This window comes from Melospiza melodia, chromosome Z (assembly GCF_035770615.1).
Source record: "Melospiza melodia melodia isolate bMelMel2 chromosome Z, bMelMel2.pri, whole genome shotgun sequence".
Taxonomy (NCBI): Eukaryota; Metazoa; Chordata; class Aves; order Passeriformes; family Passerellidae; genus Melospiza; species Melospiza melodia.
Window position 1 is genome coordinate 67,261,344 of NC_086226.1, and position 20,430 is coordinate 67,281,773.

The 20,430-nt window shown below is 38.5% G+C and overlaps 1 protein-coding gene across 2 annotated transcripts in view; it reads right to left on the bottom strand.

The window, feature by feature from the left end:
- TEK (TEK receptor tyrosine kinase) overlaps positions 1–17,571 on the bottom strand; it is a 38,569-nt gene extending 20,998 nt beyond the window's left edge. Inside the window, exons 1-2 of one of the 2 annotated variants that reach the window (XM_063179705.1) lie at positions 17,165–17,571; positions 5,080–5,391 (exon numbers count right to left, since the gene is read on the bottom strand). In XM_063179705.1, coding sequence (XP_063035775.1) covers positions 5,080–5,391; positions 17,165–17,216 — 364 coding nt within the window. In that variant the 5' untranslated portion in view covers positions 17,217–17,571. The remainder of the gene's footprint in view (positions 1–5,079; positions 5,392–17,164) is intronic. The other variant, XM_063179706.1, reaches the window with a different exon arrangement.
- Between the last annotated feature and the right edge of the window lie 2,859 nt (positions 17,572–20,430).

Here is a 20,430-nt window from a genome sequence, read left to right on the forward strand (position 1 = left end):
CCTCACTCAGATTTTGACACCTCAATTTCTCTAGAGCATAAAGTGATTCTTTACCATCAGCAACCTCAATCTATGCTTTGGCAAAGACAGAGGGCTTGCCTGTACCCCGAAACAACAGACTGCCCCTAGAACCTGAGGCATGAAAAAAAAAATTGGCTTCTGGCAAACTGGAAACAGTTTCTAACTAGGAACTCCAACTGGCTGTAAAATACTTTCCAAAGTTTCTTCATCTCTTAAGACATTTTTTAAGCAGACTGGGAAAAGTACTGGAAATTGTATTGTAGGGAACAAGCTGTCACTGGCGAATAAATACCTAAGGTGATTTAAGTTCTCTTCTACTTAAGCTTTGTAATGCAGAACTGTGAGATAGTTCAGGAGACCACAGTCATGCAGGGCTGGGAGAAGGTGAGGTAGATGTAGTAAGTCTGTGTTTGTGTTAGTTCACCAAATTCTGGAAATACAGAGCATGTTGGATTGCACTAAGAACCAAAGGAAAAAAATCATATTCACAGGCTGCGGGACTTTTACCAAAATACCAAAATGATGGCTTAATGAAAATAAAAATTCTTTGTGAGAGACTGGTGTAGTTTAGCCAGTTTTCCAGCAGGGAAATTGAAATTCATTTTCCTGCTTAAACAGAAAGGAACTTTTCTACATTTGTTTGTAGATCTTGATTTAAACAAAAAGAAAGCAGTAGATAAAATGATTTTCCCAACATTTCTGTCTATTTCTTATCAGTACATCAGAAGATAACTGGAGAAGGGACAGAAAAGACTCAAGAAATAATAGCTCTTTCTTGAAATGGCAGTTTTAATGAAACTAGTGAAATGATAATTTTAATTACCACATTACATTGAAACAAGTTAGAAGTTAAGGATGCTTCCTTTCATTTACTTGGAAAATCCAAAGGAAGAGTTATGAAGTGTTTTGAGGACAAATTCAGGTTTTCAGGCCATTTTTAGCTCTGATGCTTTATGTCATACTGTCATTTATATCCTCCTCTAGAATTAGCCAAATTGACTTCTTAACTATCAAGCTCCTTACCTGACAGAGAATTTGATACCTCTGTACTCTCCCTTTTAGAGCACTCAGGGGAATGATGTATTGATTTAAACCAATCCCTTCGCTTTTTCTAAATTTGGAATTTTTTAGTCTTATGGGTTCCTCCTATGCGAGTTCCTCCATGTAACTCCATCTCTCTTTGTTTATCCTTCTGCTGCCACCTGCCTCCCCAGCCAGCTGAGTGGGACTATTCTGACATAAGACCCACCTGAGTTTCAGCTGAAAGGAATCCTTGAATACCCATTCATGCTCCTAGACAGCTCTGCATTTTCAGAGGTTTCATTTCACAGCAAATATTTTCGCAGCAAATATTTATTTCACAGCAAATATTTTTTTAAGGAGCATATAAGGAACAGTTAATATAAACTGTAGACAACTTATTAATAAAAAATTTGTCCTTTATCGAGAATCATGCCTCCTTTCTTGGTTTGTTTTTACAAAACTGTCAATAAAATATCCTTTGGTTCATACCAACAGTTGGAAAAAAAGAATTTGGAGCTTGTAGCTGGCTAAAATTTGGTGGGAAAGAAATACACAGAGATAGGATCAGAAAGCATAGAAAAAATTATAAAGTAACTTTCTGTCATATTTTATATGTAACAGAGCTGTAAAAATAGAGCAGACAGATTCTATATCAAAGTTTGTATGAGGCAGATACTGACAGTACCTCCACAACATTATTTTTCAAAATCTGAGGGAATAAAAAGGATGATATTCTTGCAATAAAACAAAGAACACTTTGATATTTACATTACAAAATAGAATTTTAAGTTAAAATAAAAATGTTTGTATCACATGATGTAAAATTAAAGAAAGAAAATCTGAGCAAGAATGAAGATATTTTTATCGATCCAAGTTAACGTCTCTCCTAGGATATTAATTCCTTGACAATTTTGACATGTTAATGTTTTATTTATCATTGGAAACAAGACAACTATTGAAAATACACAATTCTTTGCAGAATAGAGTTTCCATCCCCTGCACAGTTCTAGTGGTTTTGTTCTGAGACTTTGCCACACATTTCCATTCCTTTGTAAGCTATATACAATTGATTTCAGCAGGAGTCTTCCTGCTTCACATTAACTATATGCTTTTGTCATTTTACCTAAACATTGGTATCTACATTTACATCTTGGAGAAACAGAAAATTCTAATATAGAATAATGAACTAAGTTTTCATTAGAAACAGGCAACAAAAACTAAAAGCAATTCCAACTTACTGTCAGCTCCCCAGTTAGAAGTTATTTATTAGTAACAAATGCATAGTGAAAAATCATTATCTATTTAAGAAAAAAATAATTCTACAGCTTTTGCAAAAAATACATTGTTAACTACAAATGATCCTAAGGGGTTTAGTTGCAGTCCTTTTTGGACCAAATTTAGTGAGACAATGCTAATTGTCTTAACAAGATATTGAACTTTTTTGTTCCATCTACTTTTCTTTGCATGTTAGGCTAAACCACAAGGCTTTTCTACAGGGTATTGTTGCAATGGAAAGGAATGCACACTCCCTGTTGGGCTCAGCTCCAACGTATTTTTAGATTGTGACTTGTATTACATAATTTCACATCTCAAGTGTGTCAATTCCTTATAGAGACATAACGAACTGAGCTGCAGGACAAATGCCATAATACTCTACTACTAGCATTTCCATTATTGTCCCTTTGACAGCTCTGTGGTCGAGTTTCTGTGGGGAAAACTCAATCAGATATATTAAAATAAATATTTATTCTGTAGAGAAATTGAATAAATTGTATTTGACTAGAAGGAGAATACTCTGTGCTGTTTTATTCTAGAGATGTGTACTTATACAGAATAAGGACCACTCTCCATAAGAATATAAAGCATAAAGTGTTCCCTCTCATTGCATGTATGAATATTACATTTGCAACTATAATGTTTCAGTATAAAAAATTCAGGAGAATGGACTTGTTACTTTCAGAATAGCAGATGGTAAAACAAATCAAGAAAATGGACCTGTTTCCATATTACACAGCAAAATTCTTCACTATATGTTCATATTTGATAATAGGTATACAATCAGGGAGATGGCAGTTCCCACTGAGTCAGTAGGGCTACCAAAATGATTAATGCTTAGTGAGTGTTTCACCAGCTTCTTGCCAGAAGGATGCAAAACAGTGGCTGGGTTTCCAGAAGTGCTGCTTCTTCCTTTGACTTTGGTGTCTCCAATGGGAAACTGCATATTTTGAACTCAATTTTTGCTGTTGAAAAACATATTCTGCCTTTAAAAATTATGAAGTTAACAACAGTTAAGTGGAAAAAGGTCTGTTTTCCAGACACATATGTTTTGCCAAGCCCCACAATCTTTCCTCAACCTCTTTCTCCACTTCCTGTGCACTTTAATAGCTATGAGAATTTCTGATGTACCTCTCTCTCACCCATCTAATCTGATTAAATTATATACTTCACTGAAGATTTGCTAGTTTGAAATTAGTTAGCGAAAACTTTTGCAGAGAAAAATCTGAGAAAGGTACTCAGACTTAGAAATTAACCCAAGAAACCTACCAACTACTGGTGTGAATGCTACTTCTGTTTAGAGCAACATCTGTCACATAAGAAGACTTCATAATTTGATTACTTAAAGTTCTCTGCTCCTAGGCCCACAGATGCCAAATGGAAAGAGCTGATGGATTCAGAAGACATTCTTCCTCCCATGCATGTTGCTCTACAACAGCTAGAAATGTGCTCAGCTTGCTGGCAGACTGCCACAGGCAGGGTCACAGTGACATTCCATGAACTATTATCTTATCTGCTCCTCACTGCACCCTCCTTTGAAACAATGGAGTTGTCAGTCTGCATCTGCAGATCTTTCTTGGTCACCAATCCAGCCCTTCAAAGACCACGTTTGGTCAGAGAAAACATAAACCAAAGGAAAATGTATATATCCCACTTAGCTTGCTTCCAATCTACCCGTGTTCAAAGAAATAATAATGGGCACTAGCTGCAGCTCTTACAAATGAAAAAATCTCCTTTCATAAATTTGTTATGTAATTTCAGGAGAATCCCACAACAAAAATTGCTCTTACTAAAATCTTATGAATAAAGATCAAAATTGTCAAACATCCTTACAGAGCAGTTGCCAAGGCACAAAACATTACAGTACATTAAAATCTATTTTAAATTATCTTAAGTTTTGAAAACATGATTTGCTGCAGAAAATTACTCAAAATTTGTTGTGCCTTTCTGTAGTTGATGGTGACCTCTGCTTTGGAAATTGTCCCAGAAGTCTAATGATGTCCGGAAACAAGAGAAATTTTGAACATATGTAAATACAATGTAATGGACCTTAGAAATCTCACCTTCTTGTCCCACCATATCCCTGCACATTTGCTTTTACTATTGTGCATAGCCTAAAACCAAAATCAAATGAACAGTGAAATCTGCACTGGATTTTTGTGAATAACCTTCTCAGACTGTGGAAAACTTCTCTAGGCTTCCTTTCCAGGGCTGAGAGGGATGCCTCTTTTTCTTTCCCCACATGGACACAGACAATGAAGATCCAGTGTTGCTGATCTGTAGTTTTACTAAACCTTAGGAAAGGCAATTACTTTCTGGGGTCAGGTTGCCCATTTACTTAAAACAGATAGAAAAGTGATGCTTAGCTATCTACATCTCAGACCTGTCAAACTTTAAAAATAGAAGCCTGTTTGAAATCAAGCATCTGGCATGCAAGAAAACCAGTGGAGGAGTTGCCACATATATTATTCCATGGGGTCAGTGAGGCCACTGTAACTGCTGACTTCATGCTCCTGGCAGTAGCCAGATGCAGGCAGAACACTTAGAGATGTCTGACTAACTTCCACAAGGAAATGACTAGCACCTAGTACCAACCAGTTTCTCTGCACTGCAGAAAAAAAAAAAAAAAGGCCCTGAACCAAGTCCACTTTTATTGACTCAGGTCTGGGACCCTGTTTGTGCCCACTTGCGTCAGCCAGGGGTAGCAGCCAGTCTGCAAGCAGTGCCATGGCAAGTTCAGATCTGACCACCATACTGTACCTCCCAGTGGCATCTTCATGGTACGTATCCTTGTCACCTCATCCTTGAGTTTCCCTTCACAGTAATATGCTCCAATAGTTTCACTGGCCTGTTCCCTCTTCCACACCACTGTTTTGGCTGCTGCTCTCTTGGAATCTTCATTAACTTCCAGTGGCTCCCGGTGCTGGTTTGCTACATCCTCCTGGTCCCGGCCTATGGTGATAGACTCACGGGAACGCCATTTCGAAGTGACACATGTAAGTGATGTCTCAGTGTTGCCCACCAGAGGGAAGGAATTGATCAGTATGAGGTCCAGTGCCGCTCCTACTTTGCCTAAAAAAAACCAAAACACATCAAATGGAAAAAAATTTTACTGCAGAATTTGATGTGGCCAATCAAATCACCAGGTAAGCTGTGTCACCCAGTGCTCAGGGTTTCTCTGGATGTTGCCGTGCACAACATTCGTGCAAAATTGGATGAACACAGATTAAGTATTCTGTTACAATGACTTGAGGATTAATTTTTTTATGACACAAACAGATGGAATTTGCTCTTCTTAGAAAAGGCAGTGTGTCTTGCAAACATGTTGAATTTCTTTCAAGAGGTGTTGTAGAAGCCCAAAGAAAACCATAGATTGCCAAAGCAGATTGATCCGTGTATAGTTAGACGTGCACATAAATGCCTCAAGTATGGTGCTTTTCTGGCAACAGAATTGGTGGATGATAAGATTGTCAGTTTAATAGTGTTTCCTCAATCTCCCTTACATGGATTTAGTACACATGAACTGATGTAAAGCAGGTATGACGTCAGTTATAGGAGATGGTAGTACTTTGAACACTTGCAGTATTTCTTTGCAGCTGTTTTATGAATTTGGACTAATGATTTCACAGTCAATCACATTAAATATTTGAAGCCCTAACAGACACTGACAAGGCCCATGGCACAAAGCAACTTATGCAAAAACAAAGAGAAAGTTGGCACCGCTAGTTAAATGAGGTCAGGTTTAAATCACTCAAAATTGCTTCTTTTGATCAATAGGACTGCCAGAAATACACAGAGGTGAAAGTTCCTTTGAAAATGAGAGATGCAAGCCTAATTAAAATATCTTCTAGCAGAGTGTCACAGTTTTAGCTGTTCAAATGTGCATAGTGGGAGGGAAATTCAGCTCTCCTATAATGAACAATTGGCAAATAACAGGCGTTTCCCTTTATTTTTTAAGTTCAGGGCAAGGAGAAGGGAAACACTAACATTTTTTCCAGCTGAAACAGGAAGAATAATTGATTTCTTTTATTCATCACATCTATTTTCCTGATTTTGATACAAGTATATTTTGTATTTACATAGAGAAACCTAATATTTAGTGCCGATCAGCTTGCAAATGTTCTCTGATGGGAAGGAAGGGGTATAGTCTTAGATAAGGAAGGTCAAAAGGTCGCAGTGCTGACTGCAGTCTTTGCGTGTGTCTGTGCAGTGCTCTGGGCCAAGGGAGGAGGTCCTCCTCTGCTTTCAATGCAAGCAACCACTCTGGGGACTGAAGTATCTTGACAGCCCATTGACGCTCACCACACCCAACCAGTCTTCCACAGCCTCCACCCTTTCATGTGCCAGCCCAGATAATTTGCAGTTACATAATGGAGAAATGAAACCTTCTGGAAACGTTGCGACGAACATTAAAGCAAATATTGCATAAACGTGCAGGTCAGTAAAGTCAGTTCATCCTGCTGCACATTGCCAACGTGAATCCTTTGAACAAAGTTAAATAGGTATGTGATAGAAATGAGGCAAATTCACACATTCATTTTATGGGACATTTGTCTCAAGGCCCTTAGTTTTGTATGAGAAACATTTCTGTGTTTGAGAAACACAGTGTGCTTTTACTGTGGATCTGACGCATCAGCCAAAGGCCAATATAGCTCAACAATCACCAGCACTGAAAGAAGCTTCAGTTTAGATCAAGCAAAGCTCACATGCCAGGTAGAGATATTCTTAAAATCACAAACTGCAAGATCCTGGTTTCTGCAAACTTTTGCGAAACTCAGAATCAAATCTGGATTCAAATTCTGTGACTTGACATGACTTTCTGCACTGAGGTCAGGCCCAGTGTTAGAAAGCAGAAGTGAAATATTTTTCTGCCTGGCATCCACAGGGCACAGAGCTACAGCTGCCTTTCCAATACAATTGTGTGAGCCCAAGGGCTGGTGTCCTGCAGAGGACAGCTGGTCATACAGGGCTCCAGTTCCATTTTCCCTAGTATTTCTGCATTCCTCTGACTTCCACCAAAGATTGACAGGTGAAAATAACACCTCTTTCCTCCCCTGAATCTCAGCCTTTTGATACTCTGAGAAAAAACAGTAGGAGAAGCCTGAATTTTGAGTACCAGCTTTCATGCTGCCTTTGATCCATATGTGAAGCAACATTCTACCAAAACTATTTGCTGCATAGTATTTTCCTTGTAGTAAATTCATGCAATAAAGGTGTAGAACAAGTACACATATTGTTTTTTTAAACTTGAGAATATTCTAGGTGAATCAAAATCTATCCAGTGAATGGATAGTGTTCTGATTCACTGTCTAAAGATAGGTGGCTGTTTGTCATATTAAACACTGCAGGGTAGCCTATACACCTCAATGAGGCAGATGTAACACAGATGGAGTTTCTTCCGAGATAAACATAAGAATTTTTTGCCTCTAAAAGGATTTTATATCTATGTGTAAGTATAGAATTATATGTCAAACATGACTTTGAAGCTAAGGTTTCATAGCTGGAATATACTGCAAGCAGAAATATAAATAGTGAAAGTTTTGCACTAAGAAAAACTATGGTTGAGATATAATTTGAAAAAGAAAAAAAAAAGGCATTTTAGCAATCTAAGGCCTTGGAGGTGATAGCAATGTTTTCTTTGATTCCACTGGGTGAGGATTCATGCAGCATCTCTTTATGATAATGCAATTTCAAATAAAAAAACTGCTCTTGCTAGAAAGGAACTTTTCTAGTCTGGCAAAATTTAGGTCACTCATGTCCTAGATGCTAATGAAGGTTTTGAGTATGTAAGAACCAAATAAGGCAACAGAATTTAGCTTTGAGAAAAGCATAAAAAGTAGAGAGAGGAAGCAGCCTATCTCAGCAGCAGGGACAATCCTTGTGCTGCCTTGAAAAAGTCCTTCCACTCCTGCCCTGGTTCTTGAAGAGCAGACCTTATCAGGAAGGCAATTTGCTGTGTGGGCAAATGGATTTTGAGAAAAGAAAGAGCTTGCAGAAGGCCAATGCTGTAAATGGGAAACACCATGCAAAGAAGACCCATTGCCAAGTATTTATGACACATCACTCACTGTGCTGCAGTGCTTTGAGTCTTTCCAGCACAGTGAAAATGGCATCCTCTATACAAGTTTAAATAACAGCTCACTGACTGTAGCCCAGACAGCAAAATAAACGGAGGGAAACCCTTACAGTTCCTCTTGGCCCACTCCAAATTACAGGATTGTCCTCTCTCTTGCTGGGTGATAGCTGTGTCTTTGACAGCTTTTCTAGTACAGATTTCTGCTGCCCAGAGAGCCAATTGTATCCTGTGCTGCATCCAAAGCAGCGCAGCCAGGAGGGCAAGGGAGGGGATTCTGCCCCTCTGGTCTGGTGAGAGGGGAACCCTCCATCCAGCTCTGGGGTCCCGACACAGGAAGGACATTGACCTCTAGAAACAGGTCCATGAGAGGCTACCTAGATGATTGGAGAGATGCTGGAGCACCTCTCCAATAAGGAAAGACTGTGAGAGTTGGGATTGTTCAGCATGGGGAAGAGATGACTCCAGGGAAACCTTATAGCACCTTCCAGTTCCTACAGGGGCTACAAGAAAGTTGGAGAGGGACTTTTGTCAAGGGCATGTAGTGACAGAATAAAGGGTAATGTCTTGAAACAACAGGAGGGTCAATTTAGATTAGATATAAGGAAGGAATTTTTCACAATGAGGGAGGTGAACCTCTAGAACAGGTTACCCAGAGAAACTGTTGATGCCTCATCCCTGGAAGTGTACAAAGCCAGGCTGGATGGAGCAGCCTGGTCTAAATGAAGGTGTCCCTGTCCATAGGGGTGAGATTGGAACTAGATGACCCTAAAAAGGTCCCTTCAGCTCAAATTATTTTTTGATTTGATGATATTGATCTGGGGAAATTGTGCTAAACAGAGAATAAATTTGTCATGCTGTGTCTGTAGGCCCTGTGTGTTCTTATTCCCTACCAAAATGCCATTCATACAGGCACAGTCATCATATTTTCTGTGCTGCATTGCACCAACAAAACTCAGCTAGGATCAGCTGAAAAAAATAGTTCTCAAAAATTCCCTAGAACACATCCCAGACATAGTTCTACTCAAAGAGCAAGCAAGTCCCTGATAAAGATTAAAATATCACTGCTCTAGATTATTGGTGCCAAATACTAGGGTTCATGGATAAATGTGGCAATCTTGAGCTGAGATAGTTTGATGCCATGGATGAGTACATACAGCAACTCTTAGTTCAACAAAGTCAACAAACCAACAAAAATCTTGATTTGTCCTTTTCTCTGACAGTCCCTGCCCATATACTTCCACTGTTAACCCTTGTCTTGTCTCCAGGAAAACATGGGAAAATTCTAGGCCCCTCCTATTTAGTGTGAGGCCTTTGCAAAGTTGTCTGTTATTTGGAAAAAATGTTCAACACAGTGGCTTATGCTCCTCTTCCACAGCAAGCAGCCAGAGTTGTGAGCTCCATCACAGGGTTACCACAACTCACTGTCCTTCAAAGTTCATATACCATGGATAGAAGTTGTATTTGCAAAGGGTATTGAGAATTCAAAGATCTGAGGAAGGCTTTAGTTTTTAATAATGATTGGTAACAGAAGCAAAGAAATTGTTTAGACATTACACACCTAAAGATATATTATTTCCTTATATTTGTAGAACTTTATAACTTTATAACTGATTGCTTGAAATTACTGTAAGGAGGAAGTCTTCCTCCTGGTATTTGGAGTGTAACAGATAGAGGTGAAGATCTGTTGTAGAGGTAAGCAGAAAGATTAATACTTTTAAAATACTAGTTATTTAAGAGAAGATGAAAGGGCAGAAAATTCCAATTCCAGTAAATTCTACTCCATGTTTCACCAGGTGAAGCAGAGAATAGATGTAATATGGAATGCTTATGTAGTTTTTTGTTGGTTTTTTTTTTTTTTCACTGTTATTACTTGGAACACTAATGATTCCTGCTATTAGGCATCTGGGAACAGGAATATAAAACATATAGCTACTATATTGGCAGGGAAAAAGTAGAATCTGAGCTTAGTTTTGGTGTTATGCTGAAAGTGAAACAGTCAGTTGCATATGACACTCACTGCAGGATTTAAAAATAATTTAGAGACTGGTGAAAACTTTTAAGTCATCAATCCTTCTTCCTGAAAGTTTCTCAAAATATAACAATGAACACTCCGTCTGCTTGAAATAATAAGGTTTTTATTTAGAACAAACCCAACTTGCTAAATAGCCTAAACCTCTAAAGTATTTCTTATTGTGTCCTGCTTTGTAGTTATAACTTCAGCTGTACCCTCTCCAGTCTTATTTTTTTGGTATAAAACAATGTATGAGATTAAAAGAATTAAATTAATCTATTTAGAAATACGAATGGCAACCATACAAGCAATTTTACTGAGGAAGTATAGCATTTGATTAATTCTTGGGGAAGTACTGAATAAACAATGATTTTTAAAAAATCAATTAACTAGACAATGTAGAAGACAATCAGGCTGGAAATATTGAAAATTAAATATGAAGAAATAAATAAAATAGAGACTATCAACATGTCTCCTCCTCCAAAAGGAAAAAAATAAGGACTCCTTACTTAATATTAAAGCTGATCAGAAACTAACCCAAAACATTAACTGTTTGGGCATATTTTTCATAGGAAGAGTAGAACATACACCAAACCAGAATCTGGCAATTTTAGATGTTTTTTCCTGGGCTCTCAACACTTATAATATTTTTGGTTCGTTCTCAAGAAAGAAAATAATCTGATGGGCTTTGAAGCCATGTATTCATTTTATGGGCTCAGTGATCTTTAAGCATCCTGCTATCTGGAATGCAAAGATAGCAGTGGCTCAGGTAATTTCTCCCAGTGAGTCAGATTCTCTTCTGACAGCTCATTCCTCCACAGGAAAACAAGGTTGAAGTTATTATTGCCCAAAGAAAGTAAGATTCTCTACCATAGAACTGGAACATTAGGGGTGAAAAAAATGACAGAAATGCTCCTGGAAAACATCTGATAAATGAGCTAAAACCAGGTGTCCCAATAAAACCTTTTTTGTTGCTTATGTAAAGAATCTTCTTGTTGTATTTTACATTATGCTACTGTACAGCTGTGGGATGCTTCGCCATTTCAATACCAAGACCACTTGCCCTTAGAAATAGGGCACTATTTGTGGGGGGAAGGTATTGTGAAACTAACAAGAGAGGGGAAATTACTGACAGGCTGTCAATATGTTGTAGTAGGAAGACCAGAGCACATGTGTGAAAAACAAAATAGTTTCAAAGCTATGAGCGCTGCCTATCTCGGTATCTGCTCATCTGCCTTTGGGTACCTCTGGTGCAGCTTAAGGAAATACCACTGCTCTCTTGTTTTCTCTGCATGTCTGCTGTTTCACAACCTGTCAAAACAATATTTTAAGATGAAAAAGCCGGAAGAGAAACAGTGCTGCAGCTTTGTTGGGGTTTCCAGGGGAGAAGCTGTGCCGAAATATGTGTGTGTGTGTGTGTGTGTGTGTGTGTGTGTGTGTGTGTGTGTGTGTGTGTAACCAAAACACAAGAAAGAAACCAAAACATGGTTTGTCATGATTTTTGCTGAATTTTCATTTGAGGGAAAACTGAAGCTGTAATATTTTGCACATTGACCACAAGTGAGTAAAATGGGAAACAGCATAGCGGCACCAATGGTTGTTTGAATAACTAGCTGACAGTATGCCAGGTAATGCTGAAAATGTTGAAAGAGGCTGAAGAATGTGGGAAAGCTCCAGTAGGACAGGCTTGTAGCTCGGGTGTGTATGGTTGGATTTGCAGCTAGCAAAATATGGGTATCATATCATCAAGAGTGCATGTGGACATCAAAATAAATATGTCCCTAACAAGGCTGGCCCTTGTCAGTTGCATTATGAAGCTCATATTGTACTGCAAATGTGCCAAGCCAAAGTAGGTAAAATAACACAGGTAAACAATTAACCAGTGCATACAATAAGCATAAGCTTGGCTGACTGTGAGCACTGACTGTTGTGAGAACACATTCTAATGCGCTCTTGCCTGTACAGAAGGGCACCCTCGCTTTGCCACTTACTGATGTTTCAGACTGAAGTAGCTGGGAGGTGTTTCTGGTGCTAAGCACATTTTGTGACTAAGGAGGCCAAGGCCCCTGAGCAGTGGCTTGTCTGCGACGAACAGCCAGGAAATAACACAAGGGAAAATCATCAGCACAATCAGAAGTGCAGTTGGAATTACATTGTCAAGGAAGGCTTGTTATACTCCAAAGGAGTACTTCATTAAACCACTTCATTAGTCATGCTGACAGCACAAAAAAATAAATAGCAGGCAAGAAAAAAATACCAGCCTTGAAGTAAAAAGTTTGCATTTCTGAAAAGAGAAATGTAATTTGTTAATGTATCTTTCAAAAATCCTTTCAGAACATAGCAAATGCCTTATATCCTTACATTGTAAAGGGGTTAAGGTTCCAAGTGATGAATTACAAAATGGATTTTTATAGCTTTTTAACTTCTTTAAGATATGACCCTTGTTTAACAGTTGGAGAACAGTTATCAAATCTGTAATATAAACATTCAACATTTTAAACTCTTTATAGGAAATTCTCTATTTTAGATATGGGTTATTCTTTTCTGTGTGGCTCCACTGAAACTACAGTGGAACAGCATCTTAAATATAACCTACCCAGTGCAGGATAGAGACTGTCTTTGAAGGGCAGTTCTTTACTGCAGATTCTCTAAGATTTTCATCCCTCCACTCCCAGATAGGTCTTACAGGGGGACCTGGTCATGAAACTAAATCAGTTTCACACAAGTGTAGGTGCATCCAGTTTTGGTTCATTGCTGCTGTGCCTAAGCAACACACCCTCCATACCTCTATGACTTCTTGGTCTTCCAAGAGAGCTGAACAGAGATTTTTGTTTGTTTAAGAGATGGATCTAGGTCAAGCATGCTTGTGTATGTGACTGATACAGAGTCACTTTCCAGCCCAGGTAATTCTCACTGAGCACATGAAGGACCAACTGCATCTCCCTGCCCTAGAGACAGCTGTTCAGTGACAGTCAGTATCTATGACTTCTGTTCTCCCTCTTGTACAGTAAAACCTTCCAGATAAAAATCTTGTGGGTATCAGACAATGGGTGCAAAAATATTACAGCTTCAGTTTTCCCTTAAATGAAAATTCAGCAAAAAAGTAATCGACCCATCTTAATTATGACTAAATACAAAAACCATACTGTAGATGTGTGTTCATGTATCTATAGATGAATACTGTATCTAAAACAATAGCATATGGTAACATTTACAAATGTATTGTGGCTTCATTTCACCCTTTCAGTGCTGATTCCTTTGGTCCTGATGCAATGCCTTTTCACTCCTGACCACTCCCAGCTGTTGAAATGACTTTTGGGAACACAAGCTTCCTGAGAGCTACTCTGCATCTCTGTAGGTGTGAACCAGGCACAGTATGGCAGGCAGATGCAATTTCTGTGTCTCACAATCAAACACACTTCAGGAACAAAAGATAAATTTGTTTAAAATTCCTCCAATTCACATTACTGGTTGGATAATTTAGGTGTCAGAAAGGTTGTGCATCAGTGTAATGTCTGTGACAAATACCTGATATTAAAACCTCACAGTTACAGTTATGAAATATCTGAGATTAAAAGGTCAGAAGTGGTTTTCCTCCGTTTCTTTGAGGAAGGTTCAAAACTCCAGCACTCAGCCACACGACACTCTGAAGTTCAGCTGCCACTTTGATCTGACAACAGCCTATTTGAAGATGCTCACAGAGGCCTAGTCCCTTTAATTGTGGGAAGAATGATATTCTTGTTCACTCTCACAGGCATGGATTAGCCACCAGTTAATAAAGGCTTTCTTTTGGTTAAATTAAGCTTGAAAAGAGAAATAAAAGTCTTGAAGCAAAATTGTTAGAACTTTCCAATCTAACTAAAAATTTTGACATGTCATTTTGAAAAGCCTACAGCATTATAAAGGTGCTTGTGTGTCTGGTAAGATGTGTTAAAAGCTGTTCAACTTTCCAAATATGAAAGTAAGTCACATAATACAGATCATTTAGATTATTTTCATAACACCTACTGATCCCAAAGAAAATGCATAGAAGCCATCAGCATGGATGATAGAGAGCAATTGAATGCTATTACACTGGTTTGCTCCACTGTTACCTTTTTCTAAAAAAGCTATTATGATCTTTTGAGTCTTTTACCATATATGGGTCCAGCAGCTAAATCAGAAAAAAAAAATCCTGTATTTTTAGAGAGCCACTGGATCTAAGATTATTGGAAGAGAAAAATTGCAGCACAGAAAATTCTGTCTTGGAGAATGAAGACATTTGACATTATATTTGCTTCCTGATAGAAATAGTCAAAGAAATGTTCTTTCTAATTGCAATTGTGGCTGATTTTCACCAATCCTTTACTGGTAAAGGATAAATAAAATAAAGTTCACACTTGAACATTTCTGAGAGTTAGCTCACTGTGAGAAACTGCAAGTGTATTTCTAGATAATCTGAGGACACCTGAGGATGCCAGAGGCATTTCTGAGGCAAAATGCAAGTTGTGACACTCATTCCTTTCCTTCAGAGGAATAAATAAATCTGCAGCTCTTCTTTGGTCAGAACTCAACAGACTGAACCTAGCCACAAGGTTGGCATCTGAATCCATACTTCAGGATAGATGCCAGCACAATTTTGCTAGTCTAAAATGTCAGGGACATAAACAACCAAAAGAAAAAACATGTGGCGATACTCAATCTAGTTTGAAGAATTCTAGCAGGATTAAATTCAACTCCTTATCAGTTTAATTGAACATTTGCTGTGGAATGTAGAGAGTGCAAAAGTGAGCATTTGTGTACACTTTGAATGCCACCTTCCAAACTGGATCATTAGCTCTAGCGGCTAATAAAGTACTGCTATTAAAAATAAAAAGACATAAAATCAAAGTCCATTTCTCCTAATGGGAGCCAAGTCAGTGGTTTTCACCTCGGCAAAGGGTGGAGTGGAATTTGTGCCTACCCAGCAACACACCCAGAGAAGCCCAATATCACCAGGGACAAGGTTAAGGCAGTTCAGTGTCTGTGCTCAGTGTAGACCCTCCCCTGCTCAGGGAATGTCATTCCTGCTTTCCTGAACTCCGCCTGCAGTATCTGCAGAGGAAAGCAGGCTCGCATTGTCTTCCACTGCTAGCCCCAGGAAACATGATATCATTCTCAAACAAAAGCGGGAAAGCTGACAGATCTATTGAGATGGGTGTGACTACAGCACACACCTCGCTGGTCGGCCCCTGTGGAAAATTCAGTGACTGGCAGCTCATCGGCAATGGGCTGTCTGTGCTCGCCACATTTTAATCTCTGCAAATGACTTGTTTCTCCTGCACTTGTGACTTAATGAAGGCCATTGCTGTCTGTGTCAGATAGTATATGACACCATGCAGAGAAACAGGAGGGACAAGGAAAAAGGTTGGAATAACTGGACTTTCTTTTCTTCTCCATCCATAATGCTCACAGCACCAGATATTTTCAAAAAGTATAAAGCTGGAAGTGATCTGAGGACTAAATAGGTCGAATCCATGTGCAGCTAAACAACCAAGAAACTGAAGCCACAGAAGAGGAGTTGGCAATAAGAATATGCAGCCTATTACAGCAATTACTAGATAAGAATATTTCCAAACATGATTTCAGCAGATTAAAAACTTTTTTTTTTTTGGTCTGCATTAACCTCTAGCCTTTTATCGATGCCAAAAGTAACATCTCAAACTCGCAATTTTATTATTAACAGCTGTTAGCATGCTGCTAATCAGGAAGATCTGTGCAAAGCAATCATGAAGAAAGTTGCATGGAAATGAGGACTTCTGCCTTTTCTTCCTAATTTCTGGTTTTCATTGCAGGACAATTTGCAGTTCTACAGCACATGACATTTTCACTGTGAGATGAACTGGATCTATATATATCTCAATACAATGGTCAGGGGTGAGTTAAGAGTCTAAGGTTATCATATGACTTGTATTTTTCTTTTACATATTTTTACAGAAGAAACTGACTAGAGAATCAAATGGAGGATTGTTAAAGTGATACTCAAATGTGGAGCAACTCTGAATCTGATGGCAGGAGGACAGTCGTCCTCAGGGCTCTGCATGTGATAGATTCAGCAAGATATCTCAAACATAATTGCTGAAATTACTGTTAGCTGAAGTTGAATCAGTATATTTCTGTGTACCTTTCTACAGATATCTCTTATGGCAACTTCTGACTTGCTGAACTAATGACATTTCCTGATAATACTACATAACCATATTTGAAGTGGTTTTAATTGATCTTGTATTTTTCCCCTTTTTGCTCACTGACTTTCATCTAAATTCCACTTGTGGAATATTGTCTAAAATCAGATACTGGAATAGCTACACACATCAAGTGTACAGCTAGTTCATAAAATCAGTCACAGAAGAAATTGACATTTAATCTGTATTTAGAACAGATTTCTTAGGGAACGACACCAATGGTTTTAAAGTTATCAGCTGTATGAAAAAAATGGTGCCATTAGACAGAAAAAAACCCCTGCTGCAACATGTGCCAACAAATTCAATAGTCGAAAGCGGCAGCAGTGGATGCTACATGTAGTTAAATCACCCCCAGTTGCTTGGCCCCAGTCCTTCCCTCACTGGCTGTAAGAGCTCTGCACAGAGAAGTGGTATCACTGAAACAAACATTAGTACTTAAATCAGTAAAGGTAAACGTTGGAGTGAAGGGTAGACAGTCAAAGGGTAGGTGCATACTGTGTGAAAAACAAAGAAAGTTATGACAGGTCCAGTGCAGCAATTAAAGACAAAGTTTACCTGAAATTAACAAGCTGAATCCACAGAGAACTAGGTGTGCTAGAGGGTCCATGCTTTCCAAAGTGTATCCATCCAGTTCTTACAGTTGCTCATGGAGTATCCTTTCCCCGGGGCAGCCCTTTAGCAGTTATTCTTCTCCTGCATGGTACGCTGTTTACAAGTCACAGGCAAGAAATCAGAGCACTGGCGCAGGCTGGAACAGTCTCATTGCTGTCTGAGTACAGGGAGTTTAAGTTCCTTTTTCCTGTTTCCTTTGTAGATTAGGATGGGAAAGGCAGGATCTTAAAGGCATTTTTGTATCAGCAGGACTGCAGGGCAGTGCAAATCCCGTCCATCCAGCAATACATCAAAACAATTATCTGGAGCTGCGGGAGAAGCAGGGGACTGCTGTTGTTCATAGTCAGCAGAAAAGGAACAATGATGGCATCCTCCAGTAGGCGGGAGAGGGCAAGTAAAACATCCTCCACCTAGGTACAGTAGGTGGAAAGTGTTAGTGTCTCCTTCTTGGAGACCAGGTCTGCTAACTTCTCAGGGTGCTATTGTGTTTTCCCTTATTTATTTAATCCACATGTAAGCTGCTGGCTGCAATGCATTTCTGCACACAATAATGAAAATATGAAGTAAACAGTAACAAAGCAGCCTGCTGAATCCAGTATAGACCAAACCCATCCACAATCCAGTGAACTACTCCCTTAGTTCATGTGTTTTATTGGAAACAATTTTTCTTTACATTTGACAATTGGAACCAGACTGAAAACTTGTTGTAATAATAAAGCTCACACAGAGTTATTATGACTTCAGTAGGATTAAAATGCCCATATCACTCAGGGAGGTCTTGGAAGCTATAACAAAACCCAAAGAAAAAATACAAAGAAAAGCAGAAAAAAAATTTTAAATAAATGGAAAGGCAGCACTCAAATATATAAACTGAATTGAAAATAAAGAGCAATCTTATTTACCACTTTACTAAACATGATCCATTGCAATATAATATTTGGAAGTTCTGTAATCCTGCCAAGATGCCAACAGCCAGAATTACTTTTATGGAAGTACAGAAAAAGGAATGTTCAGCTTAATTTTGGAAAGGGGGCATGGGTTTATCCTACTTTAATTTCCTTTTAGCTTTGGCTTGTAGTGTAGATTTCACAGAGGAAGGCCTGCATACCCAAGATCTATTGCCATGTGGAGAGAAGTGTTACATCCACAGAAAATGGGAAGGCAGCAGCCCAGAGTTCCTCACCTGTGTGTCTCCTGGCCCTCCATATAACTGAAATCCAAATCAAGTAGAAATTTATACTGAAAATACTCTTTGGGGGCAAAAACTCAGTATGAGGTACAAACATCACTAAAATTCCTTTTTGATGCTTAAAGGAGGCAGAATATAAGATATTCATGTGGTTTTGTTTCAGACTAAAAAAACCCTATATATATTTTGTCCATTTTAGATTTTGGAGAACATCTACTCTTTTTTGACTCCTAGATGTAAAGCAGCAGTGATTACCCCTTTCCAATTGGACTTTATCTTTTATAAGTCTGCAAGCAGCGATTCCCTCCAATATCAGAATACTTACTGTATTGGCAGATACTAAGTATTATCATACTTCCTATCTTGTGGAAAACTGTTTTGTCATTCATTTAACCTCTTTATAAGTTGGCCAATCCTCAATTATTTTTTAATATCTTTTAATTTGTTGAGGGATGGGGAGCAGGGAGGAAGGAGAGGGGAGTTAAGCAACTGCAGTCAAGGCTGTGGTTCTTCAGATTGCTATTCTAAATTTAGAGGGGTTTTTAAAGTTTTCACTTAAATCTCACTTTCCTGCTGAAGAGAAATGTGCCATGCCTCCATTTGCAATACACCTAGATACAAAGCAATGCTCCTGATACTGATTTTGCAGTATGAAAAATGAGCCAGGTGAGCTGTTCATTCTTTCTGACGAACCAACTTGTATTACTGATCATTTCATCTGCCATACAAGGGCGTTATTTATCTCCAGGACAGAGTGGACAGGCTGAATATGCTGCAGCATTCCACAAATTCAAGAAGGTTGTGAAGGCCTGCTGAAGCCAGAAGAGAGATACATACTTACCCAAGTCAGAATTTGTTCAAGGTACCAGCATCAGCAGGACTGTGTATTTGATTTCTGTTTCATTACAAAATTTCGTTTTCAAAGAAATAAAGAATAGCATCTATAATTCAGCCAACAATAATGTACTCCACTTAGGTCTGTTTCTATTTGGAAAGCTTTTCAATGCCACAGTTTAAATACTCCTCCCACTGATGTCAAAATGAATCACATGATAAACTTTGTCTACTGCAGAATTTAAAGGATTTCAATATTCTGACTTACTCTCACTCAACATTAAGTGTCTGCTAGGTCTACCTTTATTATTTTCATCCTTATATTTCATAAGACTAGAACATAAGTATTTTTTAAGGTAGGTGATATTAATTTTTTGTCCCATGAATTAAAAACTGCATGATCTGATCACCCTCTGATTGGTGATTGTCTGTCACCACTACCAAAGAGACAGTCCTTAGCTAACAGGGATACTGAGTCTCAGCTGGCACTCACTATTAATGACCTGAAGGATTCTAAATAGCTTTTGGCAAAACCAGATGGCCAGAAAAAACAAACTGGATTAAAAGTAAGGATGGCACAAGGAATAAGATATGGTACTGAGTTACTCTAACTTTTATTCCACGTCAGGCTGTTGACTACTAGGCTGTCCAATGAGCATCCTTGCTACATCCTCAGTCAGGTTTGTAGATGTATTTTGGCCCCTTAGGCCACACTCTCATATTTTCTAAAGGTACTTGGAAAGACTCCAAAAATTTCATAAGTGTTCCTCTCTAAAACATCAGGTTTTTTTGTTAGCTGTTGATTCAAACATATTCACATCTTAAACCCTGACACAATGGCATGTGTGAATTCAAATTAGTTGCAGCAGGGAAACAAATTTTCTTCCAACATGTAAATAGAACCCTAGCATTAAACATGGCTTTTCATAACTCTCTTTGCTGAAGGCTAATTTTATGATATGTCAAGTGCCCTGAACTCCTGACACCAGCTTTCCTCCTTAGATAAGCTGCATAGTTGTCTCAAGGACAACCCATTCATACATGCTGTACCACATGGAAATATGTGAAGAGGAAAAAGAAACAATGCCACTATACTTCTTTAGTCAGGTAGATGTGTTAGCAGAAATCACATATCCTCTTGCAGTGTCTGGTTGTATTCTAGTTTTTGGAACCAGGCCATTACTTT